We start from the raw sequence: 23,764 nt of genomic DNA, 5'->3' as shown, positions 1-23,764 counted from the left end.
AGGTGAGGGCGTATCTTCAGGAGGGTAGCCTGAACAAAAGCTAAAGCACATTCTGGATAAATTAGGAACAGCTGTGTTGTCAGCAGTAGAATTACTTTGGTATGAAGCTTGTATTAAAACTTATGCCTATCAAAATAATTTTTCTATGGTCACTGATGAAAGCATTATCAATATTGCATAATTGTAGTTATTGGAACAGCCTTAGACTGAAAGTATTGCAGTGTTAACATACATAAATAAGACATTATTTTTGAGAGTTGACCTCTCCCTTACCCCTTATTTTTCTTTGAAGTTGATAGGTCTAAAATTGAATTGATTCTTCAGTTATCAGCTATACATTTGTATACTACTTTTCCACAACAAGATTATGTATGATTTTGTCATTAAGGAATTAAGCAGCTATCCAATCATAACATTTCATTGCAAATGCTGAGAAGGTTTTAAAACATGATACTGAAAACATAAGTTATACAATTGCTGTCTTTGCTTGTTGGGATAGTGTTAGATACTTTCTGCAGAAGTTAACAAGAAAAAAAGTAATGCCAGTTACAAGCTTCATTCCATCTGTGTTGTGAACTGGAAGCGTGCAAAGACATTTGGTCTTTTGCTTTTGAGTGTAGTATCTAGCTGACGCATTCCACATACCTCATGGAAGAAGCATGGCATCATAAAATATGAACATAATAGCAAATACAAAATAACGTTATCATGGGGAATGTCTGCTTTTTTGCTGTCTTCATGATTACTTCCTTCAGCCATGGTAGGTATAAAGTCCAAAAGTAATGGCTTGAAGAGAACTTGCGTGTTTGGTAATTCATCATAGGCAGCTGCAGCTAGAACGTCTGCTGTGTTATTTATTCACGAGTATGGACGCTACAATAAAACCATTGCACTTAGATATATCTGAAGTTATCACTTTACCCATTTTCATTATTAAAAGAGATGAGAGGGTCTTGTAATGTTCATGCTATGTGCCATATGTGAAGAAAATAAGATGGAGAGTGTGATGAACAATTTTCAGTGATGGCCATAGTCTCAGCAGCAGCAAAGCAAATATGGTTACATGTGATTCTAAAAGAGGGGAATCTTCCAGAAGTTCAGGTGAATCTGATGTTGATCTGTCCCTTTCCTCTCTGATCCTGCAAAACATGGCAGTGAGTACCTTATCATGTAAATCAGTGTTCTTATGGGAGTGACGGATTTGAGGGGGTAGACAAGATTCTGTGGACAAGTTACGAGAAACAGCTGTGTGAAAAGCTAATACTCGAAAAGACAAGACAAAAAGAGTGTGAATGAAATGAGTTGGTAGTGCAAAGCTTGTTATCTTAAGTCTTATTCAAGTGAAAAATAATACCATGCATTGTTTGTGCTTCCTCCATAACATCTGGTCCTGGTCACTGAAGTGCCAAGACACTGATGATTTCCAAGTCCAATAAACTGCTACAGTTCCTGTGTTCCTTATTTAGTAGTGTTTTTTTAAGAAGTGCTATTTTTATATAGTGTTTCTTATGCTAAATTCAGCCTACTGATTAGAAGGGTAAAGCTGCATTTGTGTTCTTTTGTTAGAACAAAGTATAATTTGCATGGAAAAGTTCCTATTTAAAATGAAGGAAATTGAATTGTGAAGTGATTTATCTAAAATGCAAGCATTTCTGAGCAGATATGCCTTTATCTTAAGAGTGGTAGTGGAACAGACTTATGTATACCTGTTAATATTCTCTGTAGAAATTCTTTAGTTTTTAAATGTTAACATCATAAAATCTCCAACTACTTTCCTGTACTACTTGCTAACATATGCTTCAGTCATGATAATTGAGAGGAAGAATCAAATGGAAATAGTAAAACACCTCAAAAAAAAAAAGTCTTTAGTTGATTATTTTTTATTGCATTTAATAGTTTTCCACTAACTTATAGTATGTAATTTATTGAAAATGGAACTTTCTAACTGTCAAAGTTGATACCTGTGGAAGCCAGTACTGGATAGAACTGTACCCTTCATGGGACAGGGAGGGGACATTCAGCACCTTTCAGTGCTTTCTTTGATCCCCCTTTTGTCTTACTGGTGTGCATCCAAAGCTGTCAGATATAATGGAAGTGGTGTCAGAATATTAACTAACAGTAACAGAACAGCAGCATCTCTTGTGAAAACTGCTTTTCTCTGCTTGCTTCTGGTTCCACTTTGCTCAGTGCTATACTATATAGTGGCTAGAATTATGCAGGACTGCCTGTATTTTTCTTGCATCATCCATATGTTAATTGCAAAGAGAAAATCAGAAAGGTTTTAATGGCAGTTTGTTGTACAGGCTGTGCCTCTCAGTCTAGCTCTGTTAGCTTTTCCATGCTGAGGTTCTTAAACAGTTCTACTGTGTACTATTCAGGATGAGTCAGCTTTGCCTTTAAAATTTAGCTCTTACAAGAAGAAAAAAAAATGAATTGGTGGTGATGAACCTGACCTTAGAAGTGAGTCATTTACAGGGCAAAAATACATGAGAAAAGATCAGAAGATTCTTCTTTTTTCCTTTTTAAGTACCTGTAGACTAGAGGTTTTCACTTTTCTCTTGGATTAATTCTATTCATGTATCATCAAAATAGAGAACTATCACAGGGGATTATAATCAGAGTGTTCTAATACAGTCATTGCAGGTTACTGGCAGAAATAAGTCTCAAAGAAAAAGAGCTACAAATAAATGAATAGTGTATAACATTTTTTTAAACAAAAATAATTGATGGATGAGCAAACTAGCACACAGGGCAACAGATGCCTTTCTCCAGGCAATGTAGAACCTTGTTACCCAGACAGCAGTGTCAGATTGTATTAAATCTACAGAAGTCATCCTCCTACCATGAATTTTTATAGTCAGTCCTCATATCTGTAGGAGAATTTTTACTTTTCTCTGTTAGGCACACACATTTTTGCCTTCATTTCTTCACTTAAAAAGATGCAACTTATATATAAGGTAACACAATTTATTTGTAGTGTCTTTTATTTTTATTTTTCATGGATGTTTCTTTATTAATCGTCTCATGTTTTGTGAAGTATGTACTGGTGTGTGAGCCTTTAAAGCCATGTAGTGCTCTGGGCATCCCTTAAAAACTAGCACACTGCAGGACTGTTTGTGTTTGTATACATTTGGGAGGGCTGTCAATTTTCTGATTCAGTTTATTTTGCAGATTCTGAAAAGATCGTCCTTAGTGTTGTTTTCTTAAATCAAAATGCCTGTCTGAGCTGAGAATGCCTGAAGCATTCCTTATATCCAGCAGGAAATATCCTTGCTGTTTGGAATTTTGACTGACATGCTAAAGACATTTCAGATTCTTTTTGCAAATTATGCTACTTATGGTCCTGACATGAACACAGCATGATTGACATACCACCATATATGTAATATATGTAAGTATGGTTTATGCTTTTTTTATTTGACTTGGTAAAAAATCTTAAGCAGGAGCAGTCTAAGCTCTGTGCAACTTGTGCCTACATATATTAGAAAAAGTTAGGGTTTGGTATGTTCTGTAGCTAGCTGATGCTAATCTGTGACAATACGTTCAATTTTTGGGGGGGTAGGGCAAGGTGAAATAATTCTACATACCACTTCTATTGTTTCTTTCCTTATCATTAATTTTACACATTCATTTTTCTGTAAAATTTTTGGGTGCATGTTAGACTAGTAATTAAATTGCTTCAAGCCCTTGATTTTGTTAAATGAGTATTGTGTAGCAACATCATTAGAAAGGGGGTGACGGATTGTTCAACTAATAATTGATACCCCATGTCAAGACTGGTGAGAAGCTTTTTTTGAATTATGAAGTACTGCTTCCTTTTCACTTGCACATTAGTGTGCTAACATTTAGTCAGCATTTGCCTCTATACTGTGTCTTGGACTAACTGGCTTGATACGTTCTTAATCTTCGCTCTACTTGTCTTTATTAACAGCTGCAGTGGATTGATTTGCGTAGGTTAAATGGTAGACCTCCTTTGACTATAAAATGTTGCTTCTTAGGCACAATTAAATTGTCAGAATTGTTACGTACAGTGCATAAATGAAGAACAGGGGAGAGGGCAGCAGGGGATAAAAGGACAAAAGTCTCATTAAATTTGTAAAAAGAAGTAAAAAGCTATTTGTATAAAAGGATGAGGGAAGAGTGCATAGTAATGCTTTCCACAGGTTTGTTTTTTGGACTGGTACTGGTTTATTGTCAAGAAGTTTAAAAATCTCAGTCATGTCAAGCTCCAAAATGAATTGCAAAATCACACAAAATCTCTTCTTAGGTCCAAGCAATAACAGAGTGGTGTCTCTTTGCATGTTCCCTTTAGAATTTGGTGGAGTTATTAAATTGAGAGAGGGGAAGTCTGTAGTGGAGAATCCCTAGCATTCACAGGCAAGCTGAATGCAAGAAGCACATATCCAGCCTATTGCCAGTAAGTCTGTCATTTGTGATGGCTGCCCTATGTATTTGCTGACCTCTTCTTTCTGTTGACTTGGAGGTTCTGTTTGGAATTGGCAGTTGTAAGAGCTGAAGTGAGAACTGTTGCCCTGTTGTTAATGCATTCAGTGCTAGCTGCCAAAGAAAGGAGAGAGAATGGAAAAATACTCTATTTCAGCATGGTGTCTTAAGGAAGCATGGCCTTCATGTGTGAGAAGCTGGGATTTTCAAAAGGCATCTGTCTCCCTCAAAACGTGTTTGGCGTTTCAAAGCTCTTTCAGGAACCAACCATAAAATCCTAATGAAGACAACTCAAAACATAGTAAAAAGATAATCAAATGTGTTGGATTCCCCCCCAACTGAAAAACACCTTTTTGTGTGCCACTCTGGCCCCAGTCAAATGGGTGTATACACAATGGTGGTATGACAGCACTTTTGACAAGAGCAGCCATGCACTGGCAACTTTCAGAGACTGACTGCGGGCCAGTAAGAATTTATAGCAGAAATTTGAGTTTTCTGGTTTGTACATGGAAGAAAACAGTAAAAATGTCATTTTCTTCTACATGACTTCAGTTCTCTTTTTTAATATATGAATTGCCTGTTGGGTGGAATTTAGTTCTGGGGTAGCTGGGATCAACTTTAGTCTTTTTTTGTTGAAGGTTTATCACCTGGAAAATACTGAGGCGGATATTGTTAAGGGACCAAATAACTGAATTCAATGGATTAGACAGAAAATCACAAACTGCAATGAGGCATAACTATCATTTGCAAAAATCTAGGTGGTATTTCACAGCCACAAGAGAAGAGGAGATGGTGAGAAGAGGAGATGTATAATGAGTACTGTAAGTGTGTTTCTCCAAGTAACAGTTAGCACCTGGAAACATTTAACACTGGAGAAACTGGTCATAAGGAATTTGGAGAGAGAACGTAACTGTTGAAGTACTATTCATGTATACTACACAGAAACTAGCTTGCGTTCCCCTTTGGGCAGTAGTATGTGCTGCTTCGATTAACCACATCATGGGTTACTTTCAGGGACATGACTGATACTACTATACAGTAGCTAAACTATTACAGCTGAATCTACCAGAATTCTTCTGTCAGAGCCCCTGTGGTAAGGGTTCATTGTTGTTGAAAGATGACTCAAGTCAACAAATTGAAACTAATATTGTGGGAATTTCTGAGTTGACAGTAATTATGACTTGGATCATTTCCAGAAAACATAGCCCAATAAAGGAACTTGGCTAAAATTTACAAGACTTTGGTTCAGTTTCTGGCTTTTACCACATGTTATTGATCTGCGGCCTTCGACGAGTTATTTATTCTTTGTTCCTTAATGCTTTTTCTGAGAGCAAGCAATCTAAATATTATAAGTGCACATGTATTTATGTCACTTCTGAACACACTGATAATATATACAAATACATTCTATCCCTATTGCAAATACTGCAAGTGGAAATTTTGCACCTGAGTTTTAGTTCCTGGGTCTCTATCTGTGTATTTTTTAGGCTAGAAGTGTGCCAGTAATCCCTGCTACTGTTTCAGGTGATTCTTGATCTTTATGGATTTAGTTGGGATGGGGAACATAGCTGGGCTTTATCCTGGCAAATGCAAAAGAATACTGAGAGAAATTGCCGCTATGATGAACAGAGATATAAGTGAAAATAAATAGGCTTATAACTAAGGACCAATGAAACTGGGATAGTTACTGCCCTACTTCTATTCATTCTTGCAAATAACATGATAAAATGTATTTTCTTCAGGTAAGACTAACAGCCAGCCCAGTTGCTGTGCCATCTCTTGTAAACTGTTTCCTTTCTGGAGAAATTAAGTAGGGTGTGAAAGATACTGGCCTAGATTGCCATCAATTACTCCTCCTCTCCCTTCCCTGCTCCCCACCCCATTTCTGCTTGAATTCCTTTTAATAACATTATTAAAACCTGGTAACTCATTGTCACTTGTTCCCTGTTAAAGTCAGCTGAGCAGTATTGATTTGTAACAAATGCAAACTGATCCGTTAAAGTCAATGTCAAAGCTGGCTTGACAGAAGTCTGCAGTTGTAAGGCTTTCAGAGCAGGTAGTGTAGCTTATTTTCACCTTGTAAAGTGCAGAATAGAAGACACACAATGCTTTACAAGTGACTTTCAGCAATTAATAGGACACAATGATTTATTTGCATATCCAAGGAACTGTTCTGTGCAGTTTGCTGATCTTATAAAAATATTTACTGATTTAATTCACACCTTTGAAAATGCAACATGAGCTAAGAAATTCTTCTCATTTGGGCCCTCAGAACTGTCTAGCATCTCAGAGTCTGACTGCCACTTTTAATTGCACCCTGAACAACAGATTTTACAGACTTGAGAAATTATAATTGCTGAGCTCCTTATGTGTGAGATGATAGGTATATCTGCAGTCAGGAGACTGTGAATATTCTGCAGTTTGTTGTCTTAGTTTAGTTCAGTGCAGTAGCACTTAATGCTTAGTCAAGAGGATGGCTTCCAACAGATGTTGAGTTGTTCTGATATTGTATGACGATGGTGCTGTAACATGTCATTACTTAAGCTGGACTAATTTTCACTATCCTTTGTTTATGTTTAAATTTAACTATCAGACTGGTATTCCAGATTCCAGATGTGGGCAGAAATGCAGTATCTTCTGCAGAATTAATTGATACGTTACAATCACTGTTACTCAGAATGGCCTTTTCTGGGTGAAATGTTTTATAAAACTGATATTTTAATCTCATTTTCTATAGAAAAAATTATTCATGTGATCATACAATCTGTTTAGCTGACCCTATAAATTTTGAACCCAGTGGTTAATTTCAATCAGATTTGGATGTCACACCTTCTTTATATATTAGTAAAAAATATATTAGGGAGAAATCTGTAAGCTTCACTAGTTCTGATGCTCAGGTAATGAAGCTTAGGAAACAATTTAGATAAACAGATTAACAACTGCTGTTCATTGAAAATGCTAGTTTTCTATTCAAAACATTGATCTTGTGTGCAGAAAGTATTGAAATTGATTTATGAAAGGTATGCTTAAAATACGAAGTTTCTTGGTTCAAGTAGTATGAAAAACATAAATATCAGAATCTTTAAATTCCTTTTTTAGGGCTTACATTGGTAAATCAAAAATTGGCAATTTAATTCTTTTTCCTATTGAGAATTTTAAAGAGAAGTTCTGATAAAGCATTACTTGAACAGTTTTTCTTAAGACATCAGCAGAGTTAGTAGAGAAATCTGCTGATAGTGTGGATTTTAATGGTGCAAAATCATAAATTATTTCAAATCACTCAAAAGTGGGCCCAGTTTTGCCTACCTTAGTAGAGTTTTTGGCAAATAAAACCAAATTTTTCAGAAGATAATGTATAATGCACACTGTAGGGTGGAAAGATTACAGATTGCCCAGCATGACTGATTGCAACTTTCATAAGGAATTTAATTTAAGATTTAATCTGAGACAACTAGCTTTGTGAACTGGTGCAAAAAAGAAATTGTCAGAAATATCAGAAGGTGCTGCTGGTTTTTCCTAAGCTGCATGTATTTTGATTTGTGTGACCTGACAAAGCATTTCCACCCCTCTGGTTTGACCTTTGACTGTATATTTGAGTTTTGTTTACTTTTGCTTTTTTCCTCCTTATAGTGCTGTCTAAATAAATAAAAATATATTCCTGAGGCTGTAGTTAATACCTTGATCTTTAGGCATAGGTTACTTACCTTTTGACTTCCATCTGCATTTCTGATTTGCCTACCACTGTAGTACATAGATGCTCTACCCAGATTCTAAAAATGTTTGTATGAGAATGTGTATATATACGTAAATTATAAATAGATATACTTTATAAGTAAAGTGAAATATGTGAATTAAAAAATATGTGCCTGAGCATGCATTCCAGTTGTTGGCTTTTGCCCTCAAAATGCCTTCTGAATACCTAAGTTTGATAGCATTACTTTTTTTCTGGGAGCCAAGTCTCTTTCTCTTTCCACTTCTAAGTGAGGCAGCCAGGTTTGAGCTCTTTGTTACATAAATAGGGAGATTTTTTAATTATTATTCTTTTTATAGGCACCAGGCCTGTGAAGTCAGGACATTTCTCTTTGCTTGCACATCTTTAATCAGATCATCTACTGAAAACATGTGAGTTTATGATAGAGCCAACTGTAATTGCAAGCTAATCTGCTGTTTCTGCACCTTCAGTGCCTTTGGCTCTGTGCCTGATATTACTCTTATTAGTTTGTTAATACCAAATAATACAAAAACATTGCTTCCTTAAGCACTTAATAGGATGTAATGTAATGGAGATAAATAGTCTATAACACTCTTTACTTGTGTTTTAGGAAAATGAACTGAAGGATGCTGTGCAAGAAAAGAATCGCCTGAGCCTTCAGTATGCAAGTGTGTCCCACAGAGCACTGCAATATGACCAGGTAACAACATGAGCACAGATTTCATACATTCATTTGTTACAGAAATCAGGCTGCAGAGTGGATAAAAGTGGATAGTATAGTCATTTTCTCTCATCTACTTGCTTCTACTTGAGAACATAAAATATTCTAATTAAAAATAAACTACAAAAATCTATTTTATAAACAAATGCTGTTTTCAAGTGAAAATTTAAGACACACTGATAGACATTAGAGAGGTACACCATTCCTCTGATGTGTATTTTCTTAGTATTGTAAATTTGTATTAGGCTTTGGTAAAAAGACTTTTTCAGTGATTTTGATGAGACTTGATTGAAAAATTCTCTTCTTTTTCTGAAAAATACTGATAGAAGTAATTGCTATCTAGTAGGGTTTTTTCCTACCCTTCTGCATTTTTTCTTTGCATTTTTAAATTTGCCAATAAAGTGTTGAAAAGCTCTTGTCGAGCAGCAAATATCCAAATTTGCTGTTGCTACTTTCCCTGTAGCATGGCACATGGCATAGTCTCAGCTATTCCAGGTCCTGATATAAAAACTGTTTTAATAGTAAGTGTTTTTCTTCAGTTCTTTTTTGTGCCTGTTATGGGACAAAAAGTATCTTTATAACTACAGTGTGATTATATCTATGGCAAATAACGCATGGCATGACTAGCATGGGAGGAGAGGCTGATGTGCCTTACCTCACCACATATGCATTCAGTGGAAGAAACATCATGAACCAGCCACTTTGCAGGGCTACATTTAGCTAAAAATAAAACTCCAATCTGGGATTTCTACAGGGCTTAAGTGAGTTGCTCGGCAACCTCATTCATATCAGAAGAGCTGTAACTCACTTAGGCTCTGATGAAAGCCCATCCTCAAAGCTTGCAAAACAGTGGTAGCTGCATGCTTTGATATCTCTGATGTGCATGTGTCACAGAATAGCCCACTGCTGAATTTCCAAACCAAAGGTCTGATTAAGTCCCTGAGACAATGCAAATCACTAAAATTCAGAGATGGCTATGCATGTACTCTACATGTTGTGCGTAGCACCTGGTATCAAAGCAGACCTGAAATTTCCTGTTGCTGAGGAATTTAAGTTGTTTTTAGATAAAAAGACAGTGCAATAATACTTTATGATGGGAGGAAGCCATGTGTATCATAGCATCACTTAATTTTATTCATCCATCTGTCTAGAATTTCTCCCTTTCCTAATGTTTTTCTCTATTGTTGTTTACACATTGTCTTTACTCTTTACTTCACGAGGCACATAAAGTCTTACTTAGGCAGTTTTATATTCTAGCTGACACAGGAATAGCATGCAACATTAATGCAGTGAAGGCTCAGTACATTGGTGACACTAAAAATGTTAGCCGCCTTACTATCAGCAAGTGAAGAACTATGTGGTTAATAACGCTTTATTATAGGTAATGTTTGTCTCTTACTATAGTGAAGAGCTTGAGGTACATTGAAAAACCTAGTAAAAGCAATTTAAAAGATAAAAGTAAAATGTCAACCTTTGACACATTAGGCACTAAATTAGTAATAAAATTACCTTTTATTATTGTAATGTCAGAATTTGTCATACTATGGGAGTTTGTTTCTTCAAATATATTAAATACTGTGAAAGGCACAATGCAACAATTTTGGTTGCCTGCACTATTAATTTAATATCACTGCCTCAGTAGGATCAAAGACTTGTTTTAAATGTACCCTCTGACTTTTAACAATCTTAACAATATGCAATCTTTGCGGTATACCCTGAGTGTTAACAAACCTCGTGTTCCTTTTTGCATAACAGGTTTTCTGAGGGAATTACTTGGGTTTTTCTGGGGTTTTGGGAGGGTGTGTGTTTTAGTTTGGGGGGTTTTTTTTACCACACACAATGAGGTTGAGGGTAGATTGTGCAGTTTAGATTACATTTTACTCTTCAGAAAGTGTGAAACTATACAACTTTGGATGTGGAGGTTGGAGCAGAATTCTAACAGAGTTAGGACTCAGCCCTGAAGGGGAAAACCTGCCTAAAATAATTTATTCTTTTTCACCCTTGAGGGCTGGCCTGAAAAACAGGCCAACTTTATCCAAGCAAATGGGGCTGGAGGAGTGTTTATGCATTCTATTATGTAGCACAGATAAAACTACTGCTGATTTTTGCACAATGTAGTTGCTGAAATTTGTCTCTAGAAAGGAGTAGATAGGAGGCTGGCTACCTTTAAATCCACAAAATAAAGCTAAAATTGTACATAACTTACAAGATTTAGTTTTGGTACTCTGCATAAGAGAAACAAAGTTGCATTCCTGGAGTGGAGTACTTGAAAAGATTTTGTGTCCTTAAGAGTGCTATGACATGGAGATCTGTCTTGTTTTCCTGCTCATGTGAATATATATATGCTAGTGTTTTTATGTAAAAATAGAATAGGTATTATACATTCAGTATTTATTTCCACAATACCTGAAATCATACAATTTTCATGGTAGTTTCTGAACAATGTTTTCTGAACAATGTCAGTTGTTTGAGAAATTGGCAGGTCTCTAAAACCTAGGATTGAGGCAAACGGTGGGTTATATGGCTGATGGAGCTTTACACCAATGAAATAAACCGCTGGTTCATTTTGGTGTGCTGGTTTTCAGTAACTAGTTTCTGTTTAAGTGTTCAGGAAGTGGAAGATACTTTAGCAGTACTCTGGCCTTCATAACTGACTCAAATGAGGGCACATTTAGTAAGTGTGAAGGTATGGGAGGAAAAATAAATTGGTTGATGCATTGAACAGAGAAACATCACAGATCAAAATGTTCCCCGTTTCTGTCATGAAATTAGAACTGTTTATGACGGCACTCTATTTAGGTCAACTGTTTTTGCCACTGGGAACATTGATGTTTTGATGTGCTCTGTGTGTAACTCAAGTTCATGTATATCCCATATGTTCTTAAACAGCCTGCTTGGAGAGAGCATTAAATTCATATTTAAGAACAAATGTTGCCTAAAAAAATAAAAAAGCACATGATAGACTTGTCAAGTTTTATGCTGCCTTGTGGGTTATATAAATGTCTATATCACAGCATTCTATGTGATACACAATCTGCAGAGAAGAAATTCCTGGCAAGAATGCCCTGTAGAAATATTAACAGTTATCAGTGTTGCTGGAAGTAACAAGAGTAATTATCAGAAGGTGGTTGGTAGATTTGGTTATGTTCCTTCCAACCTGTAAAGTGAAAATATAGGTAGAACTTTGTCTGAAAGGTGATGTGCCAAAAGAGAAATTATCAGAACCATTTGTGTATTCCTAAACTTTAGCTAATTTAGGAATGCCCTTTGAGATCCTAAATGAAAGATCCTGAGATATGTAAAATATCTTCAGTTCTAACTGTCCTTAATTCATCTATTTCCAAAATTACATTAGCAGCCTGATAGGTACCATTTGTTCTGATAGCCCCTTCACTGCCAGCAGGGAAAAACACATATCAGAAAGGTACCGTGCTCACAAGCTCCCCAAAATTATGCAGACTATGATGACTAGTAAGTTTTAGAAAACTCTTTAGAAACGCAGTTGGTATCAATTGTTTTAGAGACAGGGAAAAACTAAAGCCTGAGGAAAATAACCCTTTCTTGAAACTTGTTCAAAATATTTTACTTCATTCATCCTCAGTAAATGAACTGAGAATCACAGACAATAACAAAATTGCATCATTGATAGTGATACCTCATTGCTTCCTTTTTCCACTTCATTATTCTTCAACAATATACACTGACTGATCTGAGTAATGAAATACAATACAAAGGATGGAGGAAGTTAATAGTTTCTGAAAATCCATTGTTTAATAGTTTCCTTAGTTATATAGAAATGAGGGAAAAGGAAAAGAAAAATCTGTGCACAGAAAAAAAATCCTGAGGTTGACAATAATTGCATCAGTTCTTGTGGAAAACATGATTTGTTCCATTTTCCTCTTTCTTTTTTCTAGTCCACTGCACTCTAAAGAGCCCTCTTGCAAAGATGAATACAAGGGCTGGCTGCAACCATTTAGATTGCTTGGTCCGTGGCAAAATTTGCAAGTTATCAAACTGGAGCCAGAAGGCAAATAGAAAGGCTGAATCAGTTTCCAAAACATCGCTTTAGAAAATGTCCAGGAGATATCCATGTCAGACATTACTTTAATGCCATTCGTTCTTTAAAAAAATGAAGAAATTACAATAATTAAATAAAATAAAAAAGAACTTGTCACTTCCTTAACTGAAGTTAGAAGGAAACATGAGCTGTACCAAGATTAAAGCCTATGCCTTATCCTAATACTTTGTGCTGCTTTGCCTTTCCTTAGTCAGTAATCCTGCCAGCATTGTTTATGCTTCTGCGCTGTGGTGCAGTTAACAAAGGAAAACAGATGCTTCTTGAATCACTGTTCACTAAAAATAATATGGCACTTTCTTTTGCTTTCTTACCTTCTATCAACATTGCAAGGAAGTGGAAATAGTATGTGAACATTATGTATTTTTTTTACCCAGGTGTTTATTGCTGGTGGGTTTTCATTCTTAATGTAAAAAAGGCAGTTTCTGATATGATACAAGCTGTAACAATCCTATTGCTATGCATCAATACAGGACATTAAGTCATAAAATGATCAGGGATAAGAAATCAAGTTTTCAGCTGCTCTGAATTTTCCATGGCAGGATAAAGAAGTTTAATATTACATTTTCTTATTTTCTATGTGTGTTTATGAAGGAGTCACTATTAATGATGATTCACAAAATCTTGTATAAAAAGACTCAGTCATACTGAAATGGTCAAGCTAGCACCAAGTAAATTAAATCAGAAAACAAATCCTACTTGATGAGTATCTGATTCTTTAAAAACCTTCTGTATGCAAATATTTTAAGGGAGAGCAAGGGGTTTGTTGCAGAGGAATACCTATTTTTGAATTGTAGGAACACTGATTTCAAGTGTTAGCACAGGCTGATTATGTATATTTGAGTTTATTCTGAAGTCAATTTACACTAAAGAATAGTCCAGAAAAATGTGCATGTGAGTTACATTTCTATATGTAAGTTAGATCTCTGTCTCTTCATGTAGCACAGCCACCTCTGAGATCCAAAGAAATTAGGAATTGTTTCACTGTCATTTATTTTTTGCATTATATAGTATATTTGTTTAAATATGCGTAACTTATGCATAACTACAGTTTGGTTGCCAGATTGTAGTCCTTGTCAAAAGAAAATATGTTTCACGCATACGTGTATATGAGAGACACAATTTCTTCAATGAACATTCCCTTCTATTTTTTTACACTTCTTTCCTATTATTTTTTGAACTTTTTTTCCTTTTTCCATTTTAACATGCAGAAATGTTTGTGTCAGATATGTTTTTCCCTTCATTAATTAGCTCTTTGGGCAATAACCACATTTTATTTTTTCTAGGTAAAATCAGACTATGACCATCTTAGAGAAACCCTTCTCAGAGTGACCAAAGAACGAGATTTGGCTGTAAAGGGAAAACACCAGCTCCAAGCCAAGCTGGAGAACTTAGAGCAGGTCCTAAAGGTATGTATAATGCTGTAAAGTCCAACAATACAGTACTTCTATTGCTTGTTTAATGTTCCTGATGTTCATTCAGTGAGTCACAGAAGCGTAAGTGCATTGCAAACCAGGGGACTGAATGCCCCTATTAGTTAAGATACAACATATGGAGTACAGTAGACCAAGTACCTACAAGGGATCTCAAACTATTGGAGGAAAGACATCTTTAGAGATCTTTATCTGGTACTTTATAAGTAATTGGGTGTTGGTTTTCACTATACAGTTATTGGACGTAAGTCAAGATGAAAAGAAAAGGATGGGAAGTGACTATGCTGATGAAGGAAATATGAACAACAGCCAAGATATTTTCTTTTAGAGAGTGCTATGTCTGCCAGTCTATCCTGATGCAAAATGTTACTGTGGCCTTTTGAAACAAGCTGTTGGTGCCAGCTCATATTGCCCGTGCAGAGTGCATCCCATTGTCAGGACAGGGTTGCAAAACCTGCTGTTGTTTTATTAGAGAGGCCTTATTTAGAAAGAATTATAGTGCCTGGCACATAACCACCTTTCTTTTAACATGCTTCTAGAGAAGCTTAGTACGTTGGTGTCTAGCCATGCTTGCTTTCTAGATACGCAGTTGTTTTCATGTCATCAATTTGCTGCTTCCTTTTCAAGTTTGAAAAATTCAATAATACATTTTGAATCATAAGTGTATTCTTCAGTAGAGGTTTCATGGTGTAGTCGACAATGCTGTCCTGCTTCTATTTTCCTGGTTATTTTGCATAATGCCATGGGACAAACTGATTCTATGAAATAGTGGAATTCATGAGGTGAGTCGAACAGAGGTGAGATCTAGCTGAGACGATGAGGTAGAGTTAGAGTAAAATTCAGTTGGAAAATTGAATCAACCAAGAGATATTTACTTACCAGCTAATTCAAGGGGGCAATAATTTGTATATGTTGAAACAAAGTGCAAAAAAATTTCTAGTGGTGGGAAGGAAACAGTGCTTTGCTAGGAAACAGCCAAATTCCCGAAGTGTCATTGATTAAATAAAGATTGAAGTCAGTAACTTGATAAGCCAAATCTGACAGATGGATCAGGAGTAATGGAGAAGGGTCTGAAAGGTCCCTTACAGGCAATGAGCTGGTGGCCAATGTGATGGGGTAGAAGGAGCCAGTGGAAGGAAGCATATGATGTCTTAGAAACACAGACTGGTTTGAATGGGCCACTGTTCTCAGGTTTTCTTAGTTGTAGAAAATATGGAAGTTATGTTGTGGGAAACTGCCACCAAAACATGCCTTGAAGAGGGTTAAGCAACCAAGATTATTTAAAAAAGAAAAAAGAAAAAAAAAAAAAGTCATGCAGTTACAGCTTTTTGCATCAGTGGAGGAACTGCACTGCTGAGGACTACAGTGAGAATTCCTGAGAGAGAAAACACTTGTAAACACTTGCCTGTAATTCAGACCATTCAGAAAAATAAAGGATGTGTTTGGTTAGAATGGAGCATTGATCCAGTGCTGAAACTTTTTTGACAGACTGCCAAAGAGCTGCTTATTTTTCATTTTCTCAAGCCCAAAGTTCTCCTTTTTCAAACCACTGAAGTGGCTAGTAGAGAAGGAATGGATGCCCTGAGAGTAGGAGGAGACAGAAATGAAAATAAGTGGTCCAAGATCTTAAATTTCTGCAAGACTTTTCTTTGCAGAGTGTTTTAATAATGGTAAGTGGCTTCAGTCAATGCTTGTCGTAAGTACAATCACTTATTTAAAATTGGATTTGTTAATGATTTTGACTTGCATCAGACTCACTCTAAAAGGGGAAAAATGATTTTGCTGTTCGCTCCATCAGAATAGATCTGGGCTTTTGGAGATGATTGTAGTGATGAAAATGGCTACCTGTCTGAATTTGGAGAGAAGAGATTTTATTTTTGGCTTGTTGCACTGGTAATAGGTTGTTGAAACCCTCTCTCAAGCTTTATTTGATATTGCTGAAGGAGTGAGGAGAAGGTTTTCCAGCTACAGGTGAAGGGGTGAGGAGAAGGTTTTCCAGCTACAGGTGGAAATAAAAGGTGGTTATAAGTTACCTCCCTCTTGCTGAGCCTCCAAATGACTGTGGGGCTATCAAAAATAAGCTGACTGCTCCATAAGCCAACTTATTCCTGCAGCTTCTGGAAACATAAGCTGTTGAAATCACATACTAGGCAATGCCAAGGGGAGTTAACTGTTATGTGTATTGTTGTGCAGTGAATTATCAATGTCCTATTTACCAGTCAATAGGTAGCACTGGTGGAATAAATCTAGAATTATGTGCAAATAAGAAATACATCTGCTGGGAAAGGAAAATGAAACTGCTTAATTAAATAGAAGAGTGATACACTGTTATCTGTCTTTAGATTAATACAACTTTCCCTAGGAACAAGTAGGAAGTTTTTCTCTAGCAATGGAAGATAATTTACTTTTTCTGTTATTTCCTTCCTTGTCTTCTGGGGAATACAAACCAGACTGTTTCACAGACCTTTATCACTAGTTTGCTATTTTACTGTGAGCCATGTGCTAGTACCTACAGAAAGCAGGATCAACACCTAGAAGCTATTTCAACAGATATGGCTTGCCTGAGCTCTCTAAATAATGATTGTGGGATTCCAGCTTGATATCTACAGAAATTCATTTCTTCAAGCAGCACATCATAGAAAGATATGAGGAAAAAAGTCTAGAAAAGAAATGAACTGTGAATTCATGGCTCATAAAACAGCTGAAGATTAGAATTTGCTCTAAGTAAATTGGCATTAATTCTCATTTTGTCAAATCAAAATACAAATTATTATTGTCTGGCCTCCTATGTTGCTAAAAAACCCCACTTTCATGAGCAATAAAACTCATTTCTCATATCCAGTTCAGATACTGATTTTGCTAGGCTTATACAGTTTTGAACACTCAAAACTCCTCTAATGATGGAATATGTTTTATTTTCTTAAAACAAATTAAAGAACATACCTTCTTCTTTGGCCATACCAAAAAATGTTCATTTCTCCACTCCATAATTAGATTATCTACTGGCATTTGACTTAATAAGTCCTCCAAATTTCTTCCGTAGAAGAGCTGAATCTGGTTATTTCACTGATTTTGCTTAACTTCTACTGCAATAATACTTCTAATGGATGTAGGAGAAACATTCTGTAAATCTCACTGTTGTGCTTAAGAACTCCTTCAAAAGTTTTCCTTCACTGAAACAAAAATTGTCTGGTGGATATAGAGATCCTGTCTTTTCATGTTCAGTAGTTCTCTCCCTTGAGCAGAACCCTTCTGAGCTGGCAGAGTACCTTGAACAGACTTGAAACCCTAAATCTCCTTTTAACACTAAACCATGCCCAAGCAGATGCAGTTAATTGTGTATTTCATGTGTGTCCTCATATGCTCGAGAAATTGGTAGTTTGAAAAAAATGGTTTGCAGCTTTCCAGCCATTGGAAAGTTTTGAGAAATATTTAGCCTAGTTCCTTGTCAAAAGAGAAATTCGGTTTCTCTTTTGAGAAATTCAGGATGTATCAACAAAGCAGAAAAGGGAAGATGAAGAACTGCTTAATTAGCTAACTTCTGAGAATCTTCACAGTGCCTCTCACATGGAACAGTTCTGATTTTCTGATGTGTTCAGCCAGCTTTTCCCATTCATTCCACTGTAATGGTGCCCACCCATCTGCAACTGCAGATGACAAGTCCTTTGATAAGAGTACTTGGGTGAGAATGAAATTTGCTCCCCCATTCAGCATCACGTATGAGTTCTGTCTCATAAACAAGACTTTAGTACTTGAAAGCCATTTGAGTTTGTTCTAGCATTAACCAGTTGCACATTTTAGAACTGTAGAAGTCACTGCTATAGGAGAGAATGGGTTTCTTTGTTTTATTTGCAGCTGTAGGTAATACAGCGCAACCACTGAAACAGTTGGAGCTAGGATGGGCTATTCATTGTCAAATCCCCCTGCTGCCCATGAGGAAGCTGGAAAAACAAGAACTGTTTGAGCAGGTCCCTTAAGTGCTATTTCAGAAACAGTTTATACTATACAGCTGTCTAGCTCTATAGCTTGAAAGAAAACTGAGATATGCACCATGTCCCCAGTTCATTCTCTGCTGCATAGCAGGATTCTTGCCTTTGATCTGAAAGATACCCTGAAAAGGTTCCTTCTTCACATTTTCTTTGAAATCATTTGCCAATTGTTTTGAAATATGAAGTCCTTACTGTATTTTTCTGTGCTCTCTTAGATGTGGATTTGCTTTCTGATGCTAGAGTAACATTATTAAGACCCCTAGAAAGGGTGCGAGAAGGGAAGTGCAAATTTACATGTTTAGAAAGTTCTAACCTGCCTCACATTAAGGACAGCGATAGCATGGACAAATGGATTGCCACCACCTACACAAACCATGGCAATGTGATCATTGTCAATCCTGAAGGAAGATGCAGAAAGTATTCAGCAGCTCAGAGCTTTCTCCCTGCTGTTCTTCTAGTGATCTCTGCAGTCCTCCTCCGCTGCCCTAACCTGTTCCCCTCAGGCTTGGAAGACGAAATGACAGCAGCTGATGTGCAGATAGGAAGCGCCAAACAGATTTGCAGACAGAACCGATTTATGAGCAGAGTGGGAGGGGAGGAATTGCTTCTGGGTGGGGGCAGTTTTAATTGCTGTGCCGGGGAGGGACAGATGCTGGGGTGAAGAGATCCTTGCTGCTTTAAATACTAAGTAGATCGTGACAATACTAAAATGACTGAGAGATACTTTTAGGTTAACATAGATGACCAAATGATCTTTTCTGACCTTAAAATCTGTGAACTGTAGACCATTACATACATATTTTAGGACACAAAGAAATTAAAAGCTGGGGGGAATCACAGATCATGTATCACAATCTATTTCTTCATCGTATTTTATAGATTCACTGTATGGTCATGGTATTAATTATTTATTGATCTTTGCAAAGGACTAGAAATGTTCCGTAGTAGCTTTTGTAAAAGAAGTAAGAACTTAATGGTATCAAAATATGCTGTACCAAATCTGGTACTAAATCTTGAGAGAATGAAGTGAGACCTTTGGGTTTTTACTGTCAAAACTGATGAATTGGAAAAACCTTTGACGATTTGTTGTTGTTTTTAATCAACACATCAAATGAAAATAAATAAATCCCAAGCAGAGGCCAAATGGAGTATTGGAGACATTTCTGCTTCCTTTGCAAACATACCCAGATTGAGAGAAGTCAGCCTCTCTGTGCTGTCCCTCTTTGTTATGAGTAACATGTAGCAGAGAATAACAGCTCATTAAAGGTTAGCAATATGCTTGATAAAATTTTCTCTTGTACACAATAAGAGATATTTTGGGCTGTTCTTGTCAATTTTAGCCATGCATTTGTGTTTCCAAGTGCTGATTCCTAATAGGTTTGTGTGCAATAACTCCTGGTGCTGCAGATAAGACATTGTGTCTCTGCTCTGAGAGTATTATGGGAATAATATGTAATTTAGAAAATAAAAATCTTTAATACCAGTTTCACCAGAGAAGAGATCAGAATCTGTAAAGAGATCTTTCCTAACTCCCATTTATTAACAGGGTGTTTGAAAGTTATAATGATATTGGGACAATAATATTAACACGTAATGAAAAAGATTTCTATCTAGAAAGGGTATCTTGACATTGTTCAGCTTGTGCTCTTCCCGAGAACCTTTCTCATATTGCTTTGAATCATGAGTAGCAACTGTACTTTAAAAGTTGGGTTTTTAGTACTGTGTAGTCACTTTTGTCCAAATCCACCTGTGTTAGTTTTGCTCTAATTTGCTATAAATAATAGGCTGAGATTAGCGAAGGTAAGCTATTTCTTTTGGGTCATCATTTGCAAAACAAATCACAAAACCATGTCCTAGATAAAGAGGCATTTAGGGAATTGTCAAGCTAATTTTTTTCCAAGCTTTAATGTTTTAGCACAATGCCACATATAAATGTGTGCCTGATGGATAAAAAGGGTACTGTTCACTTGTGCATCACAGAGGCCACATTGCTGGCAGTGACAAAATCGTATATCCTAGAAGAGATTGCTGTCAAAATGCCTGAGTTTAGCATTGGCAATATGCCTCTAAGTACTGACCAAATTAAAATCCTATCCAGTTTCCCGCTTGCCTATCAGTGATACCAGAGAACTTTTATGCTGAGATGAACATCTGCGTGCCTGGGAATGGCAGCATGTTTGGCTGCAGGTAGAATATGTTAAAGTCTCCTCATAGTTTTTCTGCTTCCTTTGAAACAGCATATGCGAGAGGCTGCTGAACGGCGGCAACAGCTGGAGTTGGAGCATGAGCAAGCCTTGGCTGTTCTCAACGCCAAACAGCAGGAAATTGAACTCCTGCAGAAGGTAAGTGGAGAAAAGGAAAGTCAGGTGAAATAGCAAATTGCGGTGACAGAGCACAGGTCATGCAACAGATCTGCTTGTTTAAAGGAACTTAAACCACAACCGCCAAACTAGTTCCTGTTCTGGACTGTTCTGCATGATTGCCGATGCAGTTGTAACAAGTGGATGTTTATGGTTGGATTTACATGACTGTACTAATTGATTTATAAATGTTTATGCCAGTGAAGATTAACCTGACCAGCATGTGTAAGTCCTTGTATATCCCGATAGGGAGAAAAGTTATACAAATGCATGCATTTCCGTTGTATTTCCATTGCTTCCCTCTATATTGGGCTCAGGAATATTTGTGCATTCCTTAAATGTCAGGAAGGAATCTGATCTTAATTTCATGATAATCAAAATATGGGGAATCCACCATTTCCTTGTCAGTTTGCTGGAACAGTTAATCAATCTCACTGACATATTAATGTTTTGTTAGGATTTCTTTGGCTTCCTCTTCCAGACACTGGCAATTCTTACTACCTTTCTCCACTAAATTAGATGAGAGTAAGTCCTTGTCAAGGTACTTACACATCACAGTTGATCTTTTTCATAAACTACACAGTTGTTTAAGTACCTCATTTCCAAGCTCATTCTCTAATTCACAAATCACTTTAAGACTTTTTTTTCACACTGCAACTTCTCAGTATTCATTATAATATAAAAAAAATGCTACTGAGTTTCAATCTTACCAAAGTCTCTTAAAGCTACAATTGTCTCAATAGTAATGTTGATTTTTCCAATTGCTTGACTAGATCAAAACACAGAAATAATAATGCTAATGATAATTTGATAGAGAATTGGCACGGAGGAACATTCTCAGCAGAATAAAAAGATGTATCTAATATAGTTTGCTTGAAATAGAAAGCTTCACTTGACCAAATGAAATCTTCCAGTTAATTTTCTTTTAGCCTTTCGCAATTAATCTATTTAAGCATATTTCAAAATGCCATTTCTAGTTATATTCAGCTGTTGTTAATTGAACTTCCACATAAATTTTGGACTTAAATTTCTTGGCAAAGCAAAGAAATCAAAGAAAGGTACAGCTTTTCTTCTTGCTAATTTGTGTTACATTCTTCTAATAAATCCACATTACATGGGTCTTTTTGTTACAAATTGGCAACAGGAGACAAAGCTCTGTAATACTGTTTTCTCCAGTCATTTTTGCTAAGCTGTAGCATGATAGACTTCAAGCACAAATGAGGTTGTATTGTATTTGATATTTTACTCAATGCGACTAGCTCAGCATCTGTAGCCAGTGATTAAACTCTTGTTCAGAGGCCCTGAAGTATCATGGAATATAAGATCATTTATGTTAAAATTTGTTATCTAATAATCATTTACCACAAAGTTCCACTAGAATTTTATCTTAGAATTTCTATACTAAAACCCACCATAATAATTCATCTATGCATTACTTAGAAGCGTTTAAGACATAATTCATCCTTCTTATTGATCTCATTCATTAGCCTGAAATATTCCTCCTAGGACTTTGCACAGACACTCATTTTCACCCTGAAACATCTAATTCTTTATGTGATTAAGTTGCTATTTTGTCTTTTTTAATTATTATTGCCTATCATGATAAGGATCTGTGACAACTAAAATGAGCATTCTGCCCTTCACATCTCTAGACAAAACTTGCATGTGATGTTCATTCTAGATACTACTCAAAAAGAAAAAGGGCTTTATTTGGGGGGTTTTTGGGGTGTGGAGTTTTTCTTATTTTTTTTTAATTTTGATTTTCAGCCTTTCCAAGCTCAGATTCTTTTCCATTGTGATATGTTGGGATCCAAGTTTGGCTGAGATGCTTAGCTGCTTCTGTAATGCTCTCAATGCTACGGAATAAGAATGAAGACCAGATTAGTAAGCTGTATGGGTAGAAGAGGGAAAGTATTCAAAACGCTGAAAGATTTTGGAAGGATGTCTATATTGTGCACTGTTGTACCTTGTACAGAGAGACCCAAGCTACCAGTACTTCTCTATGCACAGTAGTGGAGATGAGCACAGACTAATTTGTCCTGCTTTAGCCTCTAGACTGCTGGTATCCAACACACCTCCTTTTCAACATTATAATGCAGTGTATATTGTCAGAAAAAGAATTGCAATAAATCTGTTACCTAAGTAACTATAATACTTTGCTTCCATCATTAAACAGGAATTGCTGGCTCACATTTCATCCAGAGCTGACCTCCCAGTGTACCTAGTACATGTGTGTTAAATTCTTTCTTCCTTTTTTTATTAGAGTCATCTAATTACTTGAAAAAGTACAGTGAAAAGAAAGTAGTAGCTCCAGGCAGTAACAGGATGACATTTCACAGTATATCTTGTCACTGTCGTAAAGTTGCTGCCGAACCACAGAAATGTGCACTTCAAAACAAAGCAAGTTACTGGTACAGTCTGATGCAATTGCTGTCATGTTTTGAAATTATAAATAAAAATTCATTGTGTTTTTAATATATGTACAGACTGATCAGATTTTCAGCCTAAAAGGAAGAATATAATATTGTTCCTCAGTTTTGTGTTGATAGGGAATCAGATAGTCTCTTTCTCCAAGAAAGCCTTAATACAAGACAGTTCGATGTAAAAGAGAGATAGCTGTTGATGCAGGTTTTCTAATCATTTATCAAGAACTCATATTCTGTGTAGGTATTATTAAACTTGTAATGATGGATAACACAAGGCTTCCTATTACCTATCATATGTTTGCTAATGCTCGTGGAGCCAATATTTTTTCAGGTGCTAGCAATAAGACTTATTACTGTAGTACAGGAAGAAATATGACTTGCACTTGCAGGACTGAAGGAATCTTTATTGTCATGCCTGACAGTGAAGTATAGTTTGGGTGTATGGTTTTGGTTGTGACTTTGTGGCCTGACCCAGCTTCCATTGAAACCAGTAACAGAGTAGGGTAGCCCTCACAGATGAGAAAAATGAAGGTAACATAACTGTGTCAGTGTCCATCACAGGAGTATCTGGCCCATTAAATTAAAAAGTCTGTGCCCTCTGCTGA

At 36.4% G+C, this 23,764-nt stretch overlaps 1 protein-coding gene across 17 annotated transcripts in view; it reads left to right on the top strand.

The window, feature by feature from the left end:
* The window catches only part of RIMBP2 (RIMS binding protein 2), a 174,872-nt gene that overhangs the window by 94,864 nt on the left and 56,244 nt on the right, over positions 1-23,764 (top strand). For 16 of the 17 annotated variants that reach the window (XM_041126388.1, XM_030025549.1, XM_041126390.1 and 13 more), the window contains 3 exons: positions 8,766-8,855; positions 14,238-14,360; positions 20,611-20,715. In XM_041126388.1, coding sequence (XP_040982322.1) covers positions 8,766-8,855; positions 14,238-14,360; positions 20,611-20,715 — 318 coding nt within the window. Of the gene's footprint in view, positions 1-2,857; positions 2,958-8,765; positions 8,856-14,237; positions 14,361-20,610; positions 20,716-23,764 lie in introns of those variants that run through there. The other variant, XM_030025546.1, reaches the window with a different exon arrangement.

The sequence above is a fragment of the Aquila chrysaetos genome, chromosome 9 (genome assembly GCF_900496995.4).
Source record: "Aquila chrysaetos chrysaetos chromosome 9, bAquChr1.4, whole genome shotgun sequence".
NCBI classification, from domain to species: Eukaryota; Metazoa; Chordata; class Aves; order Accipitriformes; family Accipitridae; genus Aquila; species Aquila chrysaetos.
This window is presented reverse-complemented; position numbering and strand designations above follow the sequence as displayed.